The 20,374-nt window shown below is 40.0% G+C and overlaps 1 protein-coding gene across 2 annotated transcripts in view; it reads left to right on the top strand.

Annotated features, from left to right (window-relative positions):
* Nucleotides 1-20,374, top strand: part of LRBA (LPS responsive beige-like anchor protein) — a 634,690-nt gene that overhangs the window by 437,578 nt on the left and 176,738 nt on the right. For both annotated transcript variants that reach the window (XM_038755081.1, XM_038755080.1), the window contains 4 exons: nucleotides 787-904; nucleotides 4,875-4,977; nucleotides 10,342-10,457; nucleotides 11,802-11,914. In XM_038755081.1, coding sequence (XP_038611009.1) covers nucleotides 787-904; nucleotides 4,875-4,977; nucleotides 10,342-10,457; nucleotides 11,802-11,914 — 450 coding nt within the window. The remainder of the gene's footprint in view (nucleotides 1-786; nucleotides 905-4,874; nucleotides 4,978-10,341; nucleotides 10,458-11,801; nucleotides 11,915-20,374) is intronic.

Genomic DNA, 20,374 nt, shown 5'->3' with positions numbered 1-20,374 from the left:
CTGAAAAGGCAAACTGCAGTAACAAAGCACCAAAGTCATTTAGGACTAAAGGTAGGATTAGTTTGAATTGTCGAGGCGGACTAAGCATCTGTGTCTGATGACAGGAATTGTAACAAGTTACTCTGACAACCGCTTACTCCATAGAGAGATTATGCCGAGTTCATTTGCTGGTTTATGTTTAGCCTTTGCTGACAAAATACTTAACCTCTTCTGTGGTCAACCTTTATGCTTCTGGAATGAATGAATATTGTCTTACCAGTGAACTTTAGGAAATTTTTTCTTTAATTTGGAAGAATTTTTGTAAACAATTCTATTATGTGATGCCAATGTGTGATGTCCATATGCATTAATATTTATACAGTATTGCTATTTAATATTATGCTGTGTATTAGATTTTAGGAAGACTCCTTAATATTAACTTGGTTTAGAAATTTAAATTTTTCCTAAGAGTAATCAAAAATAAAAACTGAGGAGACATTACTTTCATGAAAAGACTCAATTATAAGTTGGGCAGGCAGTAGTCTTAATTTTGGTTAAATATTCCTTTACTTTTCATATGAGGTTTTTAACTCAGTAGTGTTGTCAAAAGGATTAAAGGTTTCATACATTTTGGTTGCCTTTTTTTTAAAAAAATTCCCTATCGTCTCAATGCTAGTTTTTGCAAAAGTTACATTTCTTGAATCTAAAGTTATTTCTTCCATTTTTCATGTAAACATTTTGTTTAATCTGAATTAAAAATGATTTGTTCCTGGTTGTTAACTGGGTTCTTCCTTATTTTTCTCCTAGATTTTGGCATACACTGAAGGGCTGCATGGAAAGTGGCTGTTTACCGAAATCCGATCAATCTTTTCTCGGCGCTATCTTCTGCAGAATACAGCACTGGAAATCTTTATGGCAAACAGAGGTAATAATAGTTCATAAACAACATGGTTTTAGGACTCATCTCCTCCTGAAAGCTATCTCTCTGAAGAAGGCTCACGGCTAAAACTTCATTATTTCTATAATTTGCTATTTAAATAATCTTCCTTTGTTTTCTTTATGGCCCTTTCTTTTTGTTTGTTTTTGTTTTTAATGGTATTTTAAGTGCTGACTCTATGCCGGGCACTGAACTAAGCACTTGGTTAGATAGAAAATAATTGGGTTGAACCCAGTCCTTGTCCCACATGGGGCTCACAATCTATCCCCATTTTACAGGTGAGGTAACTGAGGCATAGAAAAGTTAAGTGACTTGTACAAGGTCGCTCTGCAGACAAGTGGTGGAGCCGGGATTAGAACCCAGGCCCCTGCTCTTTCCACATTGCTTTGGAGAGCTCCTGTTTTGTATGCAACCTGCATATACCCCCGGGGATTTCTTTTCTGGCTTTTAATTAGTACTGTCTTTTTCCTGTGAAAAGATCCGTGGTTGCACAATTTTCATCAGTGGGGAAGAAACTAACCTTAAAATATGACCACATCTAGTTAGGTTTTTTTTTGTGTGAGCACGTGTAATGTATGTGTCTACACTTCAAAGGTAGCCTCCTTTTTGGTGTACATGACAACTGGGCAAAATTTTTAATGTTAAATGACTAGATTATTAATCTATGCCTAAATCGCTGTTGGAGAAACCTTGTATTTAGAGGTTAGGGGGAAGAAAAAAAGAAGACAACAGTAAAATGAAGAATACCCTCATTATATTTCAAGTTCAGGAAATCCAGTGGCTCAAGGGAAGACATCAACCAAATATAACCCAAAATTTCCACTGGTTGCTTTACATCATTCTTCAAGGAGTCAAAATTCAGTTTGTGAGATTCACATAGAATTATCTATTGAGATTTAGTGGAGTGTAAGAAGTACATTTGATGGTCTAATAGAGGGAATGTATGTGTTAGACAGTAGTATCTCTTCAGAGGATGTATTTAGTCAAGGTAAATTTTTCCTTATCTCTCTTCACAATAATCTATTTTTGCACATTTTCTACATTAAAATCAATCAATTAAGAGTACTTATTGAGCACTTACTGTGTGCAGAGCACTGTACTGTGCAATTGGGAGAGTTGATGTTTTTTCAAAAATAATCACAATATAATGCAGACTTGTTATTTTATGTATTATTTGCAGAGTCTAGATTTGTTTGTGGATGGGGCTGAAAAGACTATGAAAGAAATAGGCTAGACCCTGGAGGATGAAAAGCAGTGTGACCTAATGAATGGAGCATGGGCCTCAGAGTCAGAGGGCCCTGAATCCTAATCCTGGTTCCACCACTTGTCTGCTGTGTGATGTGGGGCAAGTCATTTAACTTCTCTGCCTCGGTTACCTCATCTGTAAAATGGGAATGAGACTGTGAGCCCCATGTGGGATATGGATTGTGTCCTCCTACCTGATCATTTTGTATTAACCCCCGGTGCTTAGTACAGCCCCTGGCACGTAATAAGTGCTTAACTAATACAATTAAAAAGTCACCCCTTTTCTCTTGGTCACCTTTTCCAAGAAAAACTCAATAATAGCACTGACTATTTTTAGATGTGGGAAAAATCAATCTGTGGTGAGACTAAAGAAAAAGGGAAATGGACTAGCTAGTTGGAGAAGGGCAGCCATTTTAATTTAATTGGGACTGATCAATCCTTGGAAAAGGACAAAGAAAAAAACTTTCTCTGTTTGCGGGATCCAGAGGTTAGGAAGCTCACTCTGCAGGTTCAGGTAGGGTAGAACAGTGCTTTGCACATAGTAAGCGCTTAACAAATGCCATTATTATTATTATTCTTAGTGAAGAGCCATGAGTATCTCATAGAAGTGAGTTAGGATTAGGAGATCCACTAGGACTACTTGCAGAGAAGGAAGAGATACTGGGGGAAGGGAGAAACCACCCCATTCCATTCCATTCGATTCCAAGTCTCAAAGCTGTTTTTGTGTCATTTCTGTACTGAAACCTGAGGGGTTTTGGGCTTTTAAGTAAACATTTTGCTGAAGCAAAACCATTCTACTTTGTGGCCTGTTATTTACCTGAAATTAATTAAAAATCGGTTACGGTCACTTCCACAGAGTCTGGCTTGAGGAGAAGAAACAAACAAAAAAAGAGAGAGAGAACATGTATGTGTGTGTGTGTGTGTGTGTGTGTGTGTGTAAGGCTTGCATCTATCACAGACATGCCACTGAAGACAAAGCAAAGGGAGAGAAGTGGAAGAGAAAATTCTCCACATTTCAGCCTCCAGCTTTCTGGCTAGCCGATTTCCTTGGCAGGCTGCTCTAGAGAGACAAAGGATGGTGATTGCTTATAAGGGGTGAAATTATATGATACCCCTTGGTGTCAAGGCTTTTAGGACTTTGGTCACACCTCTGCATGTCTGAACTCTCAAGGGGCTTGGATGAACATTTTGCCCTGGAAAGGGCTGGAAGAACCCCAAAACATCACAGTGAGATAGTTCCCTTCACATTGCGAACACTAATGCTTTTAATGTTTGCAACTTCTGGCATCATTTTCCATTTTATTGCTTTGAAGAGTATCCTTCCGGAAGCCTCATCCTTAAAAAACCCATCCATATCTTGATTCCCCAACCCCCAGTTGGTCTATCTGTCATTCCACATTGTATGAGATAGCTTCTAGACTGTTGTGGACAGGGATCGTCTCTATTGCTGAATTGTACTTTCCAAGTGCTTAGTACAGTGCTCTGCACACAGAAAGCACTCAATAAATATGATTGAATGAATGAATGAGTTTCTTCTGAACTCATATTTAGATATTCTGTTTCAGCTCACCATGTAGGAGTTGTTTGTGTATGCTGCCGTCACCCGTTTTCCAGACCCATCTTGACCCTTAAAGCTCTGTGTTGAGGGGTTGGAGGGAGAAGGGGGAAGGGAGGGGTTGATTTGGTTTTTGAAATTGGTCTATATTACAAGATCTTGATGTTTGTGATTTTTGCCTTGGTGTTTAATGCAGTAAGTGTGGCCAAGAAAGCTGGATGAGTGTCTGAAAGCCAATGGACAGGACTTTCTGTTTGAGGCAAGAGAATAATCAATCAGTTAATCAATGGTAGTTATTGAGAACTTACTATATGCTTGGGAGAGTACAACAGAGTTAGTAGACAAGTGTCCTGCCCATAATGAGCATGCAGTCCTAGAGGGGGAATATTGGGAGTTTGAGAAGTAGCTAGATGAGATGTTTTAGACAAATGATCTGAGCAACAGAGTGAAGTATAGACCAGAAAGTGGAGCGATTAATCTTTACTGACTCAGGAAAAGCTTACAGGGACTAACTGAGAATAGAAATTCAGTTGATTAAATTAAACGAAAATGGGTATGATTTCAGGTTTGCAAAGAGTAGTGTGAATTGAAGTTACATTTGCCTTGGAACTTAATCTTCATTTCTAAATGTATGTCCTTAAGTAAAAAACAAAAAAACTCTTTTTGAAAATCATACTTTGTTGAAAATGAATGCACTTGACAAGCTAATGTCCCCCCCTGATAGTTCAGTGATTTTTGGATATATTTAACCTATAAATTGTGTGTTTAATTTCTTTTGCCAAAGTGAATGTAGAAATACAGGGAATAAAACATGACTTTTCTAAAGTTCGTTGTGTTCAAGTTGTATAACTAGATCACCTCAACTGAGTGTTAATGTTAAAGCAACATTTACTGAAATTCTTGACAGTGTTTTAAATAGGAAATATCTGTGAAGAAAAGGTTTACAAGGCAAATGGAAGTAACCCATGTCCTACTTAAACTTGATTTATGTTATAGTAAGGAAAAATATACTAAATATCCATCAGCTATCTGAATTTAGAGGTAACATTTTATTGGACCAGGATGCCTAGTATAAATGGAAAAATAATGTCATGTCCCAATTCTGTTTTTGTTTGTGTGTGTGTGTGTGTGTGTGTGTGTGTGTGTGTGTGTGTGTAGTTGCTGTAATGTTCAACTTCCCAGATCCTGCAACAGTAAAAAAAGTGGTTAACTGTCTACCTCGTGTTGGGATTGGAACTACCTTTGGGCTGCCTCAAACCAGGTATTGCACTACAAGAAATATTGACAAAAGTTGGTACTAATGGTTGTCATTGTTTTGAAATTTATGATGTGTGTATGATTTCATCTGTTGATCTGTATAATCAATGAACACAATAATGATTTAGATTCCATCCAGTAAAGGAGCTGAATAATAAAATCCTTACTTTGCAAATTAGAAAATGACTTCTCCATCATCATGAAACAGATTAGCAATAGGTCTCCGAAAAATATTTAAGTTTCTGGCAGTTTATGCTAAGCTCATGGTACCATTTGCTGCTGCTTCCAAAAATGAAATTATATGGCTTCATTTTAATTTTGAAATAACTATTAGATTTGAAGGATTATTAATGGAACCTGTTAAATGAAAAGATTGAAACTTTTGTTAATAGAGAAAGTTACTCCCCCTTTCTTTACTGGTGAAATACAAGCCCCTTTTCTCCTTTGACAACTGCAAGGTTCATTCATGCATTTCTATTTTTGTATTTTAGGAAAATAAGCAAATAAGGAGAAATAGTCTGATAATTTTTCATTGTATCAAATTGATTTATTGCACAGTAACCTGGTGGGTTTCTTTGGCCTAGATGAAAATAGTTTATCCTTCAGGAATAGTGACATTAAATATTTGACGAGTGATTTTAAAGCTGTGTGAATAATCATATATTTCACTTCTGGAGGCCAGATCCCAAATCATACCTGGGTTGAGGTAAAAATAACTAATAATAATCATAGTGATTGTGGTATTTGTGAGTTTACTATGTGGCAAACACTGTACTAAGCACTGGAGTAGAGGCTAGATCATCAGGTCAGATGTAGTCCTTGTCCCACATGGTGTTAACAGTCTAAATGGGGAAGGAGAACTGGTTTTGAATTTGCATCTCACAGATGAGAAAACTGAGGTACAGAGAAATTGTAACTTGTCCAAATTGTCTACAATGTATCATTTCTTTGTAAGTTGCCAAGCACTTAATAATAATAATGATAATAATGATGGTATTTGTTAAGCGCTTACTATGTGCAAAGCACTGGTCTAAGCACTGAGGGGGATACAAGGTGATCAGGTTGTCCCACGGGGGGCTCACAGTCTTAATCCCCATTTTACAGATGAGGAAACTGAGACTCAGAGAAGTTAAGTGACTTGCCCAAGGCCACACAGCAGACATGTGGCAGAGCCGGGATTTGAACCCATGACCTCTGACTCCAAAGCCCGTGCTCTTTCCACCGAGCCATGCTGCTTCTTTCGCAAGCGTCTCTGGCATGCTGCTTCTCTAGCAACACTTAGCAAGTATTCAAAAATGTTAAAAATAACTTAATAAAAGCATATATACAATTAACAGATATATTATTTGCAAGGTCAGAGAATTTGTCATTTCTCCTGTGCCGTTTTGGTCAGATTCACATTAGTGTAATATGACTGGTTCTAATTACCATATTTAAAGAATGAAGAAACTGGAGAGGTTCCAGGGAAGAGTAACAGAAATAATTTAAGGAATGGGAAGTAGATCCCTTGAATAATAGCCAGTGGAATGTTTAGCATGTAAAGGAGGTGGCTTAAAATCAAGTGGCCAATAATTGCTTTAACAGGTATCCTCAAATATATAAAGGGATTTTCTGGAAGAAGATGCTTTTATATCTACAAAAGGCCACATGAGGAAATTAGTTTTAAGCAGGAGAGGTTTGGGGATACTCAAGGACTCAGAACAGTGAACAGACCCCATGGGCACTCAATAAATACACTAATCTGGTAGGAAAGCCCTACCTTAACCTGTCAAAAGGAGTCTCCATCTCTGGGGATCTTTAAGAAGAGAATAGGCAGTGGTCATCTATCTTGGCTGGTTTAGTCTGTCATCTTCTGAATCAGGATGTGGACCAGCTGATTTCTTCAGGACACTCTTAACTTTATTGTTCTGTCCCTTATAGTACAGCATAAGGATAGCAGGCCAGCTCTTTTCAGAATAAAGGGGATTTGGATAGTTTAGAAGGTGTACATTGTATTTTTAAGCTCTCTGAAGACGAGGGCTTTCCCATTTGGATATCTCAAGTGCCTAGTAAGTGCACTAGGGAACAGATAGTCCCTATTATTTGAGTGATGGCAGGGGCCAGTTGTTCCCCAGCTGCTCTCTTGGCTCCAGCAGTGGGCCAGCATGGTTCCAGGTGGGATAATAATAATAGTAACAATGATAATGGTGTTTAGGTGCTTTACTATGTAATAAGCGCTTAACAAATGCCATTATCATAATTACTATTATTAGGTGCAAACTAATCAGGTTAGATGCAGTTCCTGTCCCATATAGGGCTCACAGTCTTAATCCCCATTTTTATGAGGAGGTAACTGAGGCATAGAGAAGTGAAGTGACTTGCCCAGGGTCCCACAGCGGACAGTGTCAGAGCTGGGATAGGATGGGTGAAAACCTGCTTCTGCTCATTTGGCCCGCACGATGTGGTTTTAAGCCCTTACTATGTGCAGAAGCACTGTACTAGACAGCTGGGAAAAAATCGTGGGTGGTGATTGCATATGGTCCCCGGTCCCCTGGCCTGTTTATGCAGAATATTGGACTGAGTGGTTGGGAAAGATCTTCACAGTCTATCAGGTAAGATCCACTAAAATATATGACAGAGGAAAAAAATAATAGGGTTTGTAAGAATTACAGAAGGGATTCAACAGAAACAACATAAAAGGCAAGATTGATGTTAAATTCAATAAGAACCGAGTGAAGTTCTGCATCCTGGGAGACTGCAGTTTCCTAAAGCGTGAGAAGCCATCATGCTGCTGGTGTCTCTATACCTTACTGGCCTGGTCCAAAGGTTCATGGACATCTCGATGGTGTTGGGGTAAGGCAGTTTCTCTCCTGGGTTTCAGTAGGTAATAGAGAGAAGCCCCCCCAAGCTGCTACCGTACAGATTGTCCAGACGTCAAGAAAACCTTCTAAAACTTTTGGAGTGCCACTGCTACTGTTGCTTAAGCCCCTTGTGACCCCCAGTGCAACAGGGGAGGTTGGGAACGAAGCGTCAAGATTGCACAGTGTCAGGGGTTTCTGGCATTCCTTGCTTGGTGGTCTGGAGGGATGGAGAGGCGGAGGGTACATGCTGCTGCCACCACTTAAGCCCCTTTGACCCTGGGCACAAAGCAGGTTGGGTGGGCACAATGGGAGGGGCAGCAATTCCCATTAATCTTCGCTCAGCTGTCTGGTGGGTGGGAGATTGGAGATTAAAGATCACCGTTAGAAAAATTCTTAGTGTAATGCTATAACTGTTTCAAGCCCAATGCATTTGGAGTGCTAGAGACACAGCCCTGGGATCCCTCAGGGGTGAGATCCCTAAAATCCCCCCGTCCCTCCTCAGTTCCTCCTCCTCCTTCAGATCCGCTCTTCAACTCTCCTATCCTTCTCAGCAGTATCTCCAGAAGAGACCTCCTGCCTCCTTTCAAAAGCTACCTCCTCCACATGCTTATCCGACCCCATTCTTTCGCACCTTATCAAAACTCTTGTCCCCTCCCTTTCTCCCTCACTAACAGCCATCTTCAACTGCCTGCTCTCCAGTGGCTTTTTCCCCACTGCTTTTAAACATGCTCATGTCACCCTATCCTAAAAGAACCCTCCCTTGACCATAGCTCCCTCCGGTTATCACCCCGTCTCTCTCCTACCATTCCTCTCCAAAATCCTTGAGGAAATTGCCTACACCCGCTCTCTCAAATTCCTCTCCTCCAATTCTCTCCGTGTCCCCCTCCAGTCTGGCTTCCGTCCCTGTCACTCCACAGAAACCACTCTCTCAAAGGTCAGTAATGATTACCTCCTTGTCATATCCAACGGCCACTACTCCATCCTAGTCCTCCGTGACTTCTCGGCTGTCTTTGACACTGTGGACCACCCCCTTCTCCTGGAAATGTTGTCCAACCTTGGCTTCACTTACTCTGTCCTCTTCTGGTTCTCCTCTTATCTCTCTGGCCATTCATTCTCAGTCTCCTTTATGGGTTTTTCCTCTGCCTCCCACCCCTTAGCTGTGGGGGGTCCCTCAAGGTTCAGTTCTAGGTCCCCCTCTATTCTCTATCTACACCCACTCTCTTGCAGAGCTCATTTGCTCCCATGGCTTCAACTACCACCTCTATGTGGATGGTACCCACATCTACATCTCCAGCCCTGATCTCTCTCTCTCCTTCTCAGAAGTCTCATTTCTTCCTGCCTCCAAGTCATCTCCACGTAGATGTTCTCCCATCATGTGTCCAAAGCACAGCTCCTTATCTTCCCACCCAAACCTTGTCCTCCCCCTGACTTTCCTATCACTGAAAATGGCACCACTATCCTTCCTGTTTTACCAGCCCGTAATCTTGGCGTTATCCTTGACTTCTCTTTGTCATTCAACCCACATATTCAATCCATCACTAAATCATGTTGGTCCCACCTTCACGACATCGCTAAAATCTGCCCTTTCCTCTCCATTCAAACTGTTACCACATTAATATAATCACGCATCGTATCCCGCCCGGATTACTGCATCAGCCTCCTTGCTGACCTCGCAGCCTCCTGTCCCTCTCTATTCCAGTTCATACTTCACTCTGCTGCCTGGATCATTTTTCTATAAAAACGTTTAGGGCATGTCATTAAACCTTGAATGTAATTTTAAAGAAAGTGAAGTTGTACAATGAAAGGGGTAGAAGTTTCCAGTGGTTTGGACAGTGGCAAACCCAATAAGCCCTTAATTCTCTTTTTAATTTTAATTGTGATAACACTTTATGAATTTCGTATTCTCTGACAGAAGCCACAGAGTCCGAACCCTACTTTGTAGCGTGAGCCTTTGGTTTTACCAACCACAGTTTTACTAATGAGGGATTTTCAGGAACCTCATCTCTGCAGTTGAGAGGGGGGAAGTTATAATTTGTATTTTTCTCTTCTCATTAGGGAGTATGCCTGTGAAAAGAAACACATAAATCACTTTCATAGCAACTGTAATTTAAACTAAAATATTCTACTACTTTAAAGTATAAATTTACTATTTGTACTGAGTTCCAGATTCCAAGTTGCCTAGATTTCTGCTTCTGTATACACACATATACAGAAATCCAGGGAATTTGGAATATACATGTGTGCATATCTAGATTCATATAGATAAATGTGTGTGTTTATGCACAAATAAACAATGTAGTAAATTGAATGTCCAGTGTTGTAATGAGATAAAATGGGTCATGGTCTCAGTTCTAGACCTCTTATTTAGTCAAAAGCGATACTCTTAACCTAAAACGTTTTTTATAGATCTGGACATAGTCTTGGTATAGATTTGCCAAGAAGCAGTACTTCGTGCCTTCCTTGAGGGGTGATGAAGTGGGCAGGTTTCATCTGGAATCGATTCTAAATTGAATTATTTTGCCTTGTAGACGCATCTCTCTTGCAAATCCCCGTCAGATTTTTAAAGCATCGAATATGACTCAACGATGGCAACACAGAGAGATTTCAAATTTTGAGTATTTGATGTTTCTAAATACTGTGGCAGGTAATGCAAACCCATTCATGGACTTCAGGTATTAGATTTTAATGATAAAATTCATTTTGAGCAATAAAGGTAATCCAATTCTTCCTTCACGTGCTTGCAAATGTTTGAAAGACACACTGTTTTTAATTTCTCTGTTTATCTTTTCCATGAGGTTTGATGATGGCATGGCAGATTTTCCCTCAGAGCATTTTAACTCTAAACCCGTTTAATATTACATTTTTTTCATAATAAACAGTTTAATGGGCATCTTTTAATCACATTGTGTTAATAATAGAAGGAAGCACTGCCCCAAACCAGCAAATAATGTTTTACCTATTTGTCATGTTGATGATCTTACGGTATTTATTTCTTTTATTAAATGGAATTATGTGCATGTTGGATTATAGGATTGCCTATGCCCTTGGTCTCTTATTCCTCTGGCTGCTCTTATCTTGGCCATTTTACTGTTCAGTAGCATTCTACCAAATAGTGAGGGCAAATGAAAGGAAGTGAAACCTAAATCACTAACCATTACTCCTTATTGGCATTGTTGGAGAAAAATAAAACCAAAAAATAAAAACTTGTTGGACAAGAGGTTTGAAATTCTGGTCCAAAATGGAATGTTTAGGTTATCTGTAGGTTTTAGTTATGCTGTCAGTTTATGGCTTGTTCTTTAAGGGAACTGAAAAGACTGGTTCTGTGTTACATATCTAAGATGGTGTGATTCCTCTCTTCTTAAAATACTGTAATTAAGAGGGATGCTCTTAACTTTGTATCTGAGAGGACGTGCAGAAGAAGTATGGACTTTATATTTGTTTTCATCCTCCTGTGTTATTGTTACACCATCATATTTGTGCTAAAATGATAAAGAATAGCAATATATAAGCAAGGATTAGTGAATCCATTGAGTCATTGGCCTGCATAGGGTAGTGTGCACCAACTGGTGTCCCCTGGGAAACAGCCAGGGATGCTTTGAAATTTGGTGCCCCGCTGTCTTGCCTTTTCCTCATGCCTTCTCTGGCTATGTTAAATAAACAAAATTGGTAGGAAAGATAAAAATAGGGTAAGAAAATATCAATGAATTTTGCTGGGTTGCTGGTTGCTTAATGTAATTCATGATCAGCCTGCAAGCGGAAACCGACAGCATTTGAAAGTGTCACGCTTGTGGTAATACAATGCCCTTTTTAAATTTATACTGTATTTCAGAAAAACCATCTTGGATGTTGCATTCAAAATGATTTATAATAAAATGGATATCTCAGGGTGGGAGGGTTATCAAGCAATGCCATAAATCATATCTCTCGGGTCAGTATCTCATTTCACCCTTTTGCCTTTAAATAAAGAGACATTTTGTTTTTCTACTAGGACGCACTTACAATGACTTAAATCAGTATCCTGTATTCCCCTGGGTTATCACTAACTATGAATCAGAAGAGCTGGACCTTACCCTGCCAAGCAACTTCAGAGATTTGTCGAAGGTATTGTTACAGATATCAGATATACTTTGTTCCTTAATGATTGATAGATGAATGCTTATTTAGTGCTTTATTTTGGCCATTCTTTGCTCCGGCTTTTATGCATCCTAGGGAATGGGTGAAGGGGACGAGGGAGGATGTGAAAAGGTAATATAATTATTATTTAAACCCATTTCTAGTACTGTAGATTTAGGGGGAAAAAAGCCTTTTTCCACTGAACTCTGTTTATATCCTAAGTTGAAGATACTGTGTTACTCTTTTGAATCAGGAAGAATGAGAAAATACTGCCCTTTGTTTGGTAAACACTTGCTTAACCTTGTCAATATGTATTTAATTTCCTCAGAAAACATGTGCAAGTAACAGAAGCATTCTATATACATATCGTATACATTACTATATATGTAATTTGTGCACTTCTGTTTCTTGCAGTTTTTGCATCTTTTATGCTACCTTGTCATTTGAAGTTATAATCTATGTGCTGGATGCAAGCAGCTTTCTTGTGTTTATCCTGTTTCCCCTTGAGGACAGACTGCCTGTAATTGGTAATTTCCAGCCCCCAGTACAGTATCCTGTACTTCAGAGATACTCACCACATTTTGCTGAGTGAGTTATATGTTACTTTTTGGACAAAGCTGTTAGGCCTGCCATCTTTTTATTTAGAACTGTTTTCTTATGCTAGCCTATAAGTCTATATGCACTCTTTATATGTACCTATACGTGTGTGTACACACACTCTCTCTCTCTCTTTCTCCCTCTCCCTCTCTCTCTCTCTCTCAAGTAGCTGACATTATGGCCACCCTACATGTGTTCTCCCTAGGGAATATATCCTGCACTATTTGATGATATACCCAACATGTGTAAGTTCTTAGCCCGGACACTGTAGGAAAATGAATTTTCTCTTTGCTCTTCCTCTTCTCCTGACTCTGCTCTCTTACCACTTTCCCCTGTTCCCAAGAGTTTTCCTCCCACACCCTGAACTCCTTCCCTCCCCCGCCACCGTGTCCTCGAAGATTTTTTTTTCTTTTTTCAAACTAACCCCTGTGGTCACGGCTGGTGCTTCCACAAGCCAAGCATCTACGGTATTACAAATCCAGCACAGTGTCTACTTCCCCTTCATGTTTGTAGCTCCAGCTCCTTTGTCCCAGCTTCAACTGTGGAAATGGGGACAGTGACATATGAGGCAGGCTGGGGGTAAGAACTGTTACTAGAGCAATGGCCAACTGACCTGTACTACGGTCTCTTCTTCCCATTCCTACCTTTCTCAGGTGACTCTGGAGGTAGATTAAGACAAGATCCTTCTAATCCTTATGTAACCAGCCTGGGCATTTCTTCTTCACTGTTCCGTATGCTGAGGAGGAGCCTGTGCAGAAACCAGGCCACGCATCCTTTCCCTGTTTGGAGCGGGCTTTGCCATTCTTTTATCTCTGAAAGCCACATTTTCACCTGTTAGCTGACAAACTATTTGCCATTTAAGCCACTGCTTAGATCATAGTAAATCCAAGATGTCTTTCTTTGACTTGGTAAGCAGAGAGCTATGTTAATGGTTACTTCCCCCATTCACCAAGCCAGGAGTTAAGGTATTATTGAATTTCTAAATCCTTTGAGATCTAGTGATATTTCTTCACATTGCCGGATTAATGCCCACTGTTTTGAACTCTCCTAGGAGGATTAGTTTATCACACACTAGTACTGTCGTGAGACTTGTTTTTCATTAGTATCAGTCATTGTGGCAGCTTGTGGACTAATGAGTATTCCAGAGTTCTTCTGATTTTGGATTTGGATAATAATGGTATTTGCTAATTGCTTACTGTGTGCCAAGCACTCTAGTAAGCCCTGGAGTAGACTTAGACTGTGAGCCTTCTGTTGGGTAGGGACTGTCTCTATATGTTGCCAACTTGTACTTCCCAAGCACTTAGTACAGTGCTCTGCACACAGTAAGCGCTCAATAAATATGATTGATGATGAGTAGATACGGTAGGTTCAGAAAGACACAGTCTCTGTCCTAAATGGGGCTCACAATTTGTGGGATGGAACATATTTTATCAACATTTAACCGATGAGTAAACTGATACACAGAGAAGGCAAGTGACTTGCCTTAGGTCACACAGCGGGAAAGTTGCAGAACTGGGATTAGAACCCAGGTTTTCTGACTTCTAGGTTCATGCTCTTTCCAGTAGGCCATGCTGCTTCTCTGGTATTCTCCTAAGACACGTGGCTGCCTTCTTGAGAAGAAGCCTTCAGAAGCAGCAAGACTGACGCCTATTTCTGTGAGCTGCCTTTCTTCAGAAAGTTTTTTCTTCGATTGTGTTCTGATACCATTTCTAACTAGCTCATATGCAGGACTTAACTTTTTCAGACAACGAATGGTATTTATTGAGCATTTACTGTGAACAGCACTACACTGAGCAATTGGGAGAGTACAGTAGAGTTGGTAGACATGATCCCTGCCCTCTAGGAGCTTACTACAGTGTAGTAGGGGAACTACTGAATGATCACTATTACCTCTGTCACACAGTGCCCTGAAGTTCTTTTATAGCTATCCTACATCCAAACTCCTTATCCTGATGTTACCTGGACAACCTCGTTAAAAATGCCTCAAATGAGAACAGCCCTATTCCACTCAAAACTGTCGAAAGGAGTTTTTTAAGAAATCTGGCCAGAATTTTCATGGAAACACTGAATAGGCCTTTGGGTCAGCTATAAAACTTTTGGAGCATGTTATTGAGAGGGAATTCACAGGCACATTATTTACAAGTGACTATTTCCTTGATAAGGGTATCAAAGGGAAGTCTAAACTTTCATCCTCAAACCAGCCCCTTAAGTCTATGGTATTCTCCCCACAAGTTTAATTAGCCTATATATAGGCAATTTACGCTTAGCAGACATGATTCCAGGATAGAAGCAGATGGAGGAGCCATCAGGAGAACAGGATGAAGAGGGATCCCCAGAGCTCTGTGAAATTTCTTTTTTAAAGTTCTGTTCTAACCCCAGAAATTGATATTAACTCCATTCCTGGAAGGAGAGGCAGCTCCTCCCAGGAAGACCAGAGGTTGCAGAGGCATGTAGGTGGCAATCAGCCCCTTTGCCTCTTGAGAAGTGTAGTTCTAACTCTGTTTTCTGCTGTCTTTGGGCCTATTTCCCACATAGAATTTTATTAGCTATTTTGAAATACAAAATAGTCCCAAAAGGAGATTTATTAGCTGTTTCGTAATACAAAATTTAACAATTCCCACCTTGTGATCTACAGGGCCATGCCTATGTACACATGCCCATCAGTTTACACTTGACCATATGGGGCAGGCACTCTGGACACCATCTTGATCTTGGAGATGGCCTTTGTGAGCCACACACTGCTTTTTCAGTCCCGTCAACTCTACCATAATGCGGGGACCTGAAGGGGAATCCTTGGGCAGGGCTGGTGCTCTCTTCCCTATTGACTAATAGATACCTTGGGACAAGGGGACTGAAGGGGAAAGTATTGGAGCTAATTCTCTTTACCCAGACTGTTATTTTCTGTAGGAGTGATGAATCCCAGTGACTCTCAGGACATTTGAGTGTCAGCAAGTGCTCATAACGGATGTAGCTTCCCCCAATAAATTGTATTTATTGGGTGCTTTCTCTGTGCAGAGCACTGTACTAAGCACTTGGGGAAAGTTTAATATAACGGAGTTGGTAGACACAACTCTGCCCACAACGAGCTTACAGACTAGAGGGAGCAATGCCAGAACAACTGAAGTTTGGGGTACTCAGAAAAGGCAAGTGTTACACACACAAAATGCCACTGGAAATATGAGAGAGGTTAAGATAACCAATCAATCAATCAATCATATTTATTGAGCGCTTACTTTGTGCAAAGCACTGTACTAAGCGCTTGGGAAGTACAAGTTGGCAACATATAGAGACAGTCCCTACCCAACAGTGGGCTCACAGTCTAAAAGGGGGAGACAGAGAACAAAACCAAACATACTAACAAAATAAAATAAATAGAATAGATATGTACAAGTAAAATAAATAGAGTAATAAATATGTACAAACATATATACAGGTGCTGTGGGGAAGGGAAGGAGGTAAGATGGGGGGATGGAGAGGGGGACGAGGGGGAGAGGAAGGAAGGGGCTCAGTCTGGGAAGGCCTTCTGGAGGAGGGATATGGAGGGAACAAAAATGTGTAACAGATTAGCAAGGGGCTGATCAAACAAAGCTGGGAAATCAAGAAGAACCGTTACAAAGAAACCAAAGATTTTAATAACCACTGTCAGCCTAGCAATCACTGAAGTCTGATTCAGGGAGAAAGAGACAGTTTTCCATGGTTCTCCTCAGGGTCCCATTGGTGGAAATCCTTTCAGGCAGTCTCTTCCACAAACCATAGTAGTTGCTGTGTACCTTGCCAAGACCTTCCTTTCAAAGAAAGACCATTTTGTGTGAGAGTCTATTGATGTTTTATGGACATTCTCTTTTTAATTCAGAAATAGGAGATACTTAATGAGGAATTTTGTAGGTAGGTAAAACTTACTTAAGGTATCACGGTAATTCACTGCTGGTGACTGGACCAGAAATGCCTTTAGTGGTCTGGATTTCCACATCAAGCTACCTTCCCATTATTTCAATTTCCACATCAAGCTACCTTCCCATTATTTTGATTTCCACATCAAACTACCTCCCCATTATTTCGATTGTATATACACATATACAATCGAAATAATGGGGAGGTAGTTTGATGTGGTAATCCAGACCACTAAAGGCATTTCTGGTCCAGTCACCAGCAGTGAATTACTGTGACATATATATACCAATTTCCTTTACAGTTAACTTCATTGTTAATGTTTCAAAACTTGAACAATTCTGGAAACTGACTCTTTTCAATTCTGTTAATGAATCATATTATCCGCACACAGTTCAGAGCATTTAAATATGTGATCCCTCAACCTCAAGTTGGTTCATGTCCTATAAATTCACTGCATTTTTACATTTACTCATAACTGTCACTTCCTATCCTGGGATTGGTTTTCAGTGCAACTTGTTACAATAGTCCTGCAGCTCCAATTCCTAATTTTATTTGATATTTTCTTTCATGCTGCACAATAAATTTTCTTTTAAACTCACAAGTAACTGTGATTAATCACTTTTCCTTCTTTGCTTTATCATTTATTTTAGTCCCTTGAAAGGGTTGTAGGAGTCAAGGCTAAAGATGTGTGTTCATGCTGTTAATTCTCTTCTTGACTAGTTGGGCTGGACAGTGTACTTCAACTGAATATTATGCAGGATAAGCAAATCCTGCTTGCTTATTTTCCTAAAGCATGAATTGTGATCACATTTTTAACGTGAAGAAATTCCACGGATGAGTATGAAATTATCATTGTCCGTTTAAGTACATTTTCATGTAGCCAAATTGAAACTGTGAAGTATTAGCCAGTGAAGGACTCAAGTGTTCTTGAGACAGAAATTCTTGACAGCATTTTCGGACATTCTCTGGATCACATTTTAAAAATTCCAGAGCAGTGGTTTTGCGTTTCCATGGTAAGCATAAGATTTCTAGATATACCAAAAAAAAAATTGTTTTTTATAAAACTTCAAGCTTTTGATTTTTGTTTTCTCCAGTCAATCGTTCATACATTCATTCATTCAATCACATTTACTGAGTGCTTATTGTGTGCAGAGCACTGTACTAAGTGCTTGGAAAGTACAATACAGCAATAGAGACAAAGTAACTACCAAGCACCTATCATGAAGTTTGAAGTGCCGCAAATTGATATTTTCTAAGTACATGATGATTTTGTTTTTTAACAACTCTTCAAAAAATTTTAAAATAGTAGTAATTGGGGTGAGAATATATATGTGAAATGTCACAGACTCTAAAAAGATATTGCATTACTTAGAGAACTGTTGGACTTTACCAAACAAAGGACTGTTAAGTACATATCCTCTAAACGTTAAGCCAGTGCTACCTTTTGATGTAGTGATTTTTTTTTCCTTAAAGCAGATGTGAAAATTGATATGTCCAGTAAATAATCCATTACAAGTACAGTACAGAGGCAAGTCAAATGCTCATATATTCCCGATAATTGACCTTTCTATATTGGGATATCCTGCACGGTGAATTTAGCAACCTTGCTTGCACCATCACTGCTAGAGCAAGCATCTCAAAGTGCCTTGAGGTTAACTCTGTAGCTCTTAGGATGGCTTTAGGGAAACCAACTGGAGCCACACTAGGCTTAGAGGAGCTGACCTCAGAGCCAATGCTGCAGCAACCTCGTGGCTACAATCATGATACAGTGAACAAATCTTCTGCCCCAGCTTCATATATATATATGAATATATATATGAATTTATATATATATATATATATATTTGGACTATATACATAGTCCAAATCAGCATTTGTAGCATATATTTTGGGTCAGGCAATTCAGTGTAATATGAAGCAATCCCTTTCCTTCATTCTTAAAACAATTATCTGACAAAGATAATAATAATAATAATGGCATTTATTAAGCGCTTACTATATGCACAGCACTGTTCTAAGCGCTGGGGAGGTTACAAGGTGATCAGGTTGTCCCACAGGGGGCTCACAGTCTTAACCCCCATTTTACAGATGAGGTAACTGAGACACAGAGAAGCTAAGTGACTTGCCCAAGGTCACACAGCAGACACGTGGTGGGGCCGGGATTCGAACCCATGGCCTCTGACTCCAAAGCCCGGGCTCTTTTCCCCTGAGCCATAGGGTCCTGCTCAAAGCACTCAACTTGTTGTCCCTGAAACTTTTTGCACTCACTGAAGGTGGATATTGCCTGTGGGGATTAATACATCCTGCCTGCCAAAGTACACTCAGTCCTTCCATTACAGTATTTTCAGTGCCTGTGTGGATAGAGCGCGATTGTGGGAATTATGGAATGTTGTTCGGATGGCACACATCTGTCCTGATAAAAGAGAAACAGTGTGGAAGGAGCATGGCCAGGGAGTTAGGGAACTGAGTTTTAGTCCTGGCTCTGCAACTTGCTTGCTGTGTGACCTTGGGCAATCTCTTAACTTCTCCGTGCCTCAGTTTCCTCATATGTAAAATGGGGATTCAATACCTGCTTTCCCTCCCCCATTAAAGCGTGATTGCCCTGTGGAACAGAGATTGTGTCTGATTTGATTACCTTGTATCTACCACAACACCTAGTACAGTGCTTGGCACATGGTGAGTGCTTAACACACACTATTAGTATTATTATTACTATTGAACGCTTCTCAGTGTTAGAAGAAACAGTTTTGGAGTGCTGCCGTTTTGATCAAGGCATGCCTACTATAATGAGTTTTCCTTAATGCGGGTCTCTTCAAGAACCCATCCCTCACATTAAGTCACTTAACTTCTCTGTACCTCAGTTTCCTCATCTGCAAAATGGGGATGTAATACCTATTCTCCTTCCTACTTAGACTGTGATACCCATATGGGACCAGATCATTGTACCTACTCCAGCACTTACTAGAGTGTTTGGCACATAGTAAGTGCTAAATGAATGCAATTATTAATATAGGAGAACTTACGGTATAAATTTGGATCCTCTTCTTGTAGCAGGTTACAAGTGTTCTCTTTACCTAAAATTATCACCAGTCAGTTTGAACGGTGGGATTCGATTAAGTATCCGGTAGCATCGAAGTTGTGAGGGTCGCTTTCCTGTAGCGTAAATTCGATGAGAAAATGAGACAAACGATTAAATGAAAAGGTGGAAAACGCGAGAGGTTGAAGAGGAAAGAAATCAAGGGGAGAATTATCAGTTCTCTGTGAGTAGTTGATCTGTACCATCTACAAATTCAAGACCTTATTGCTACAGTTGGCGGGAGATGGGCGGCCTTTTTGCAGCCCCTCCATTGTACCCATGTCAAAATATTGTGCCATCTGGATTGTGCCTTTTACTGATAATATCTGCTGCAGTAATCTGTACATTTTGATAAAATCACTGCAGAGCAGGATTGAATGATCTCAGTAGAGCTGAGGCAAAATATTGCATTAGGTATGACTTTTTCAGAGTACTCCTGTTTTTCCATTACCTTTGTTTAATTACACTGAACAATTCTTTCATTTGTGGAGACAAAAGGGCACCATTTAAGATATTTTGTATTGCGTCTGCTTAGATTAAAGTAATTCAGTTTTGGGGTTCTCCATTCTAGTCTTTCACATTTTGTGGTGTGGTTTTGTCTAGCAGATTCATTCTTTGCTAAAACACACACACATACACAATCTCTCTCTCCCCCTTTCCCCCCTCTCCCTATCCCTTTCTCTCTCGAAGCCCAGCATGCGTCTTGTCCTAGAATTGACTACTAGCATTTAACTGCTGTTGATCAGACAACACTTCTTTATCTCTTCCATTTTAAGGGCTGTTTCTGATGAATGCCAGTCCTTTTTGTGTGTTTCTGCAGCAGATACAACAGGAATCAATATACCATCTAGGTGTCACAGGTTGCAGAACCTCTTTTTAGATCC

This window comes from Tachyglossus aculeatus, chromosome 12 (assembly GCF_015852505.1).
Source record: "Tachyglossus aculeatus isolate mTacAcu1 chromosome 12, mTacAcu1.pri, whole genome shotgun sequence".
Classification (NCBI taxonomy): domain Eukaryota; kingdom Metazoa; phylum Chordata; class Mammalia; order Monotremata; family Tachyglossidae; genus Tachyglossus; species Tachyglossus aculeatus.
The sequence above is the reverse complement of the archived record's forward strand: the minus strand, read 5'-3'. Positions and strand labels throughout refer to the sequence as shown.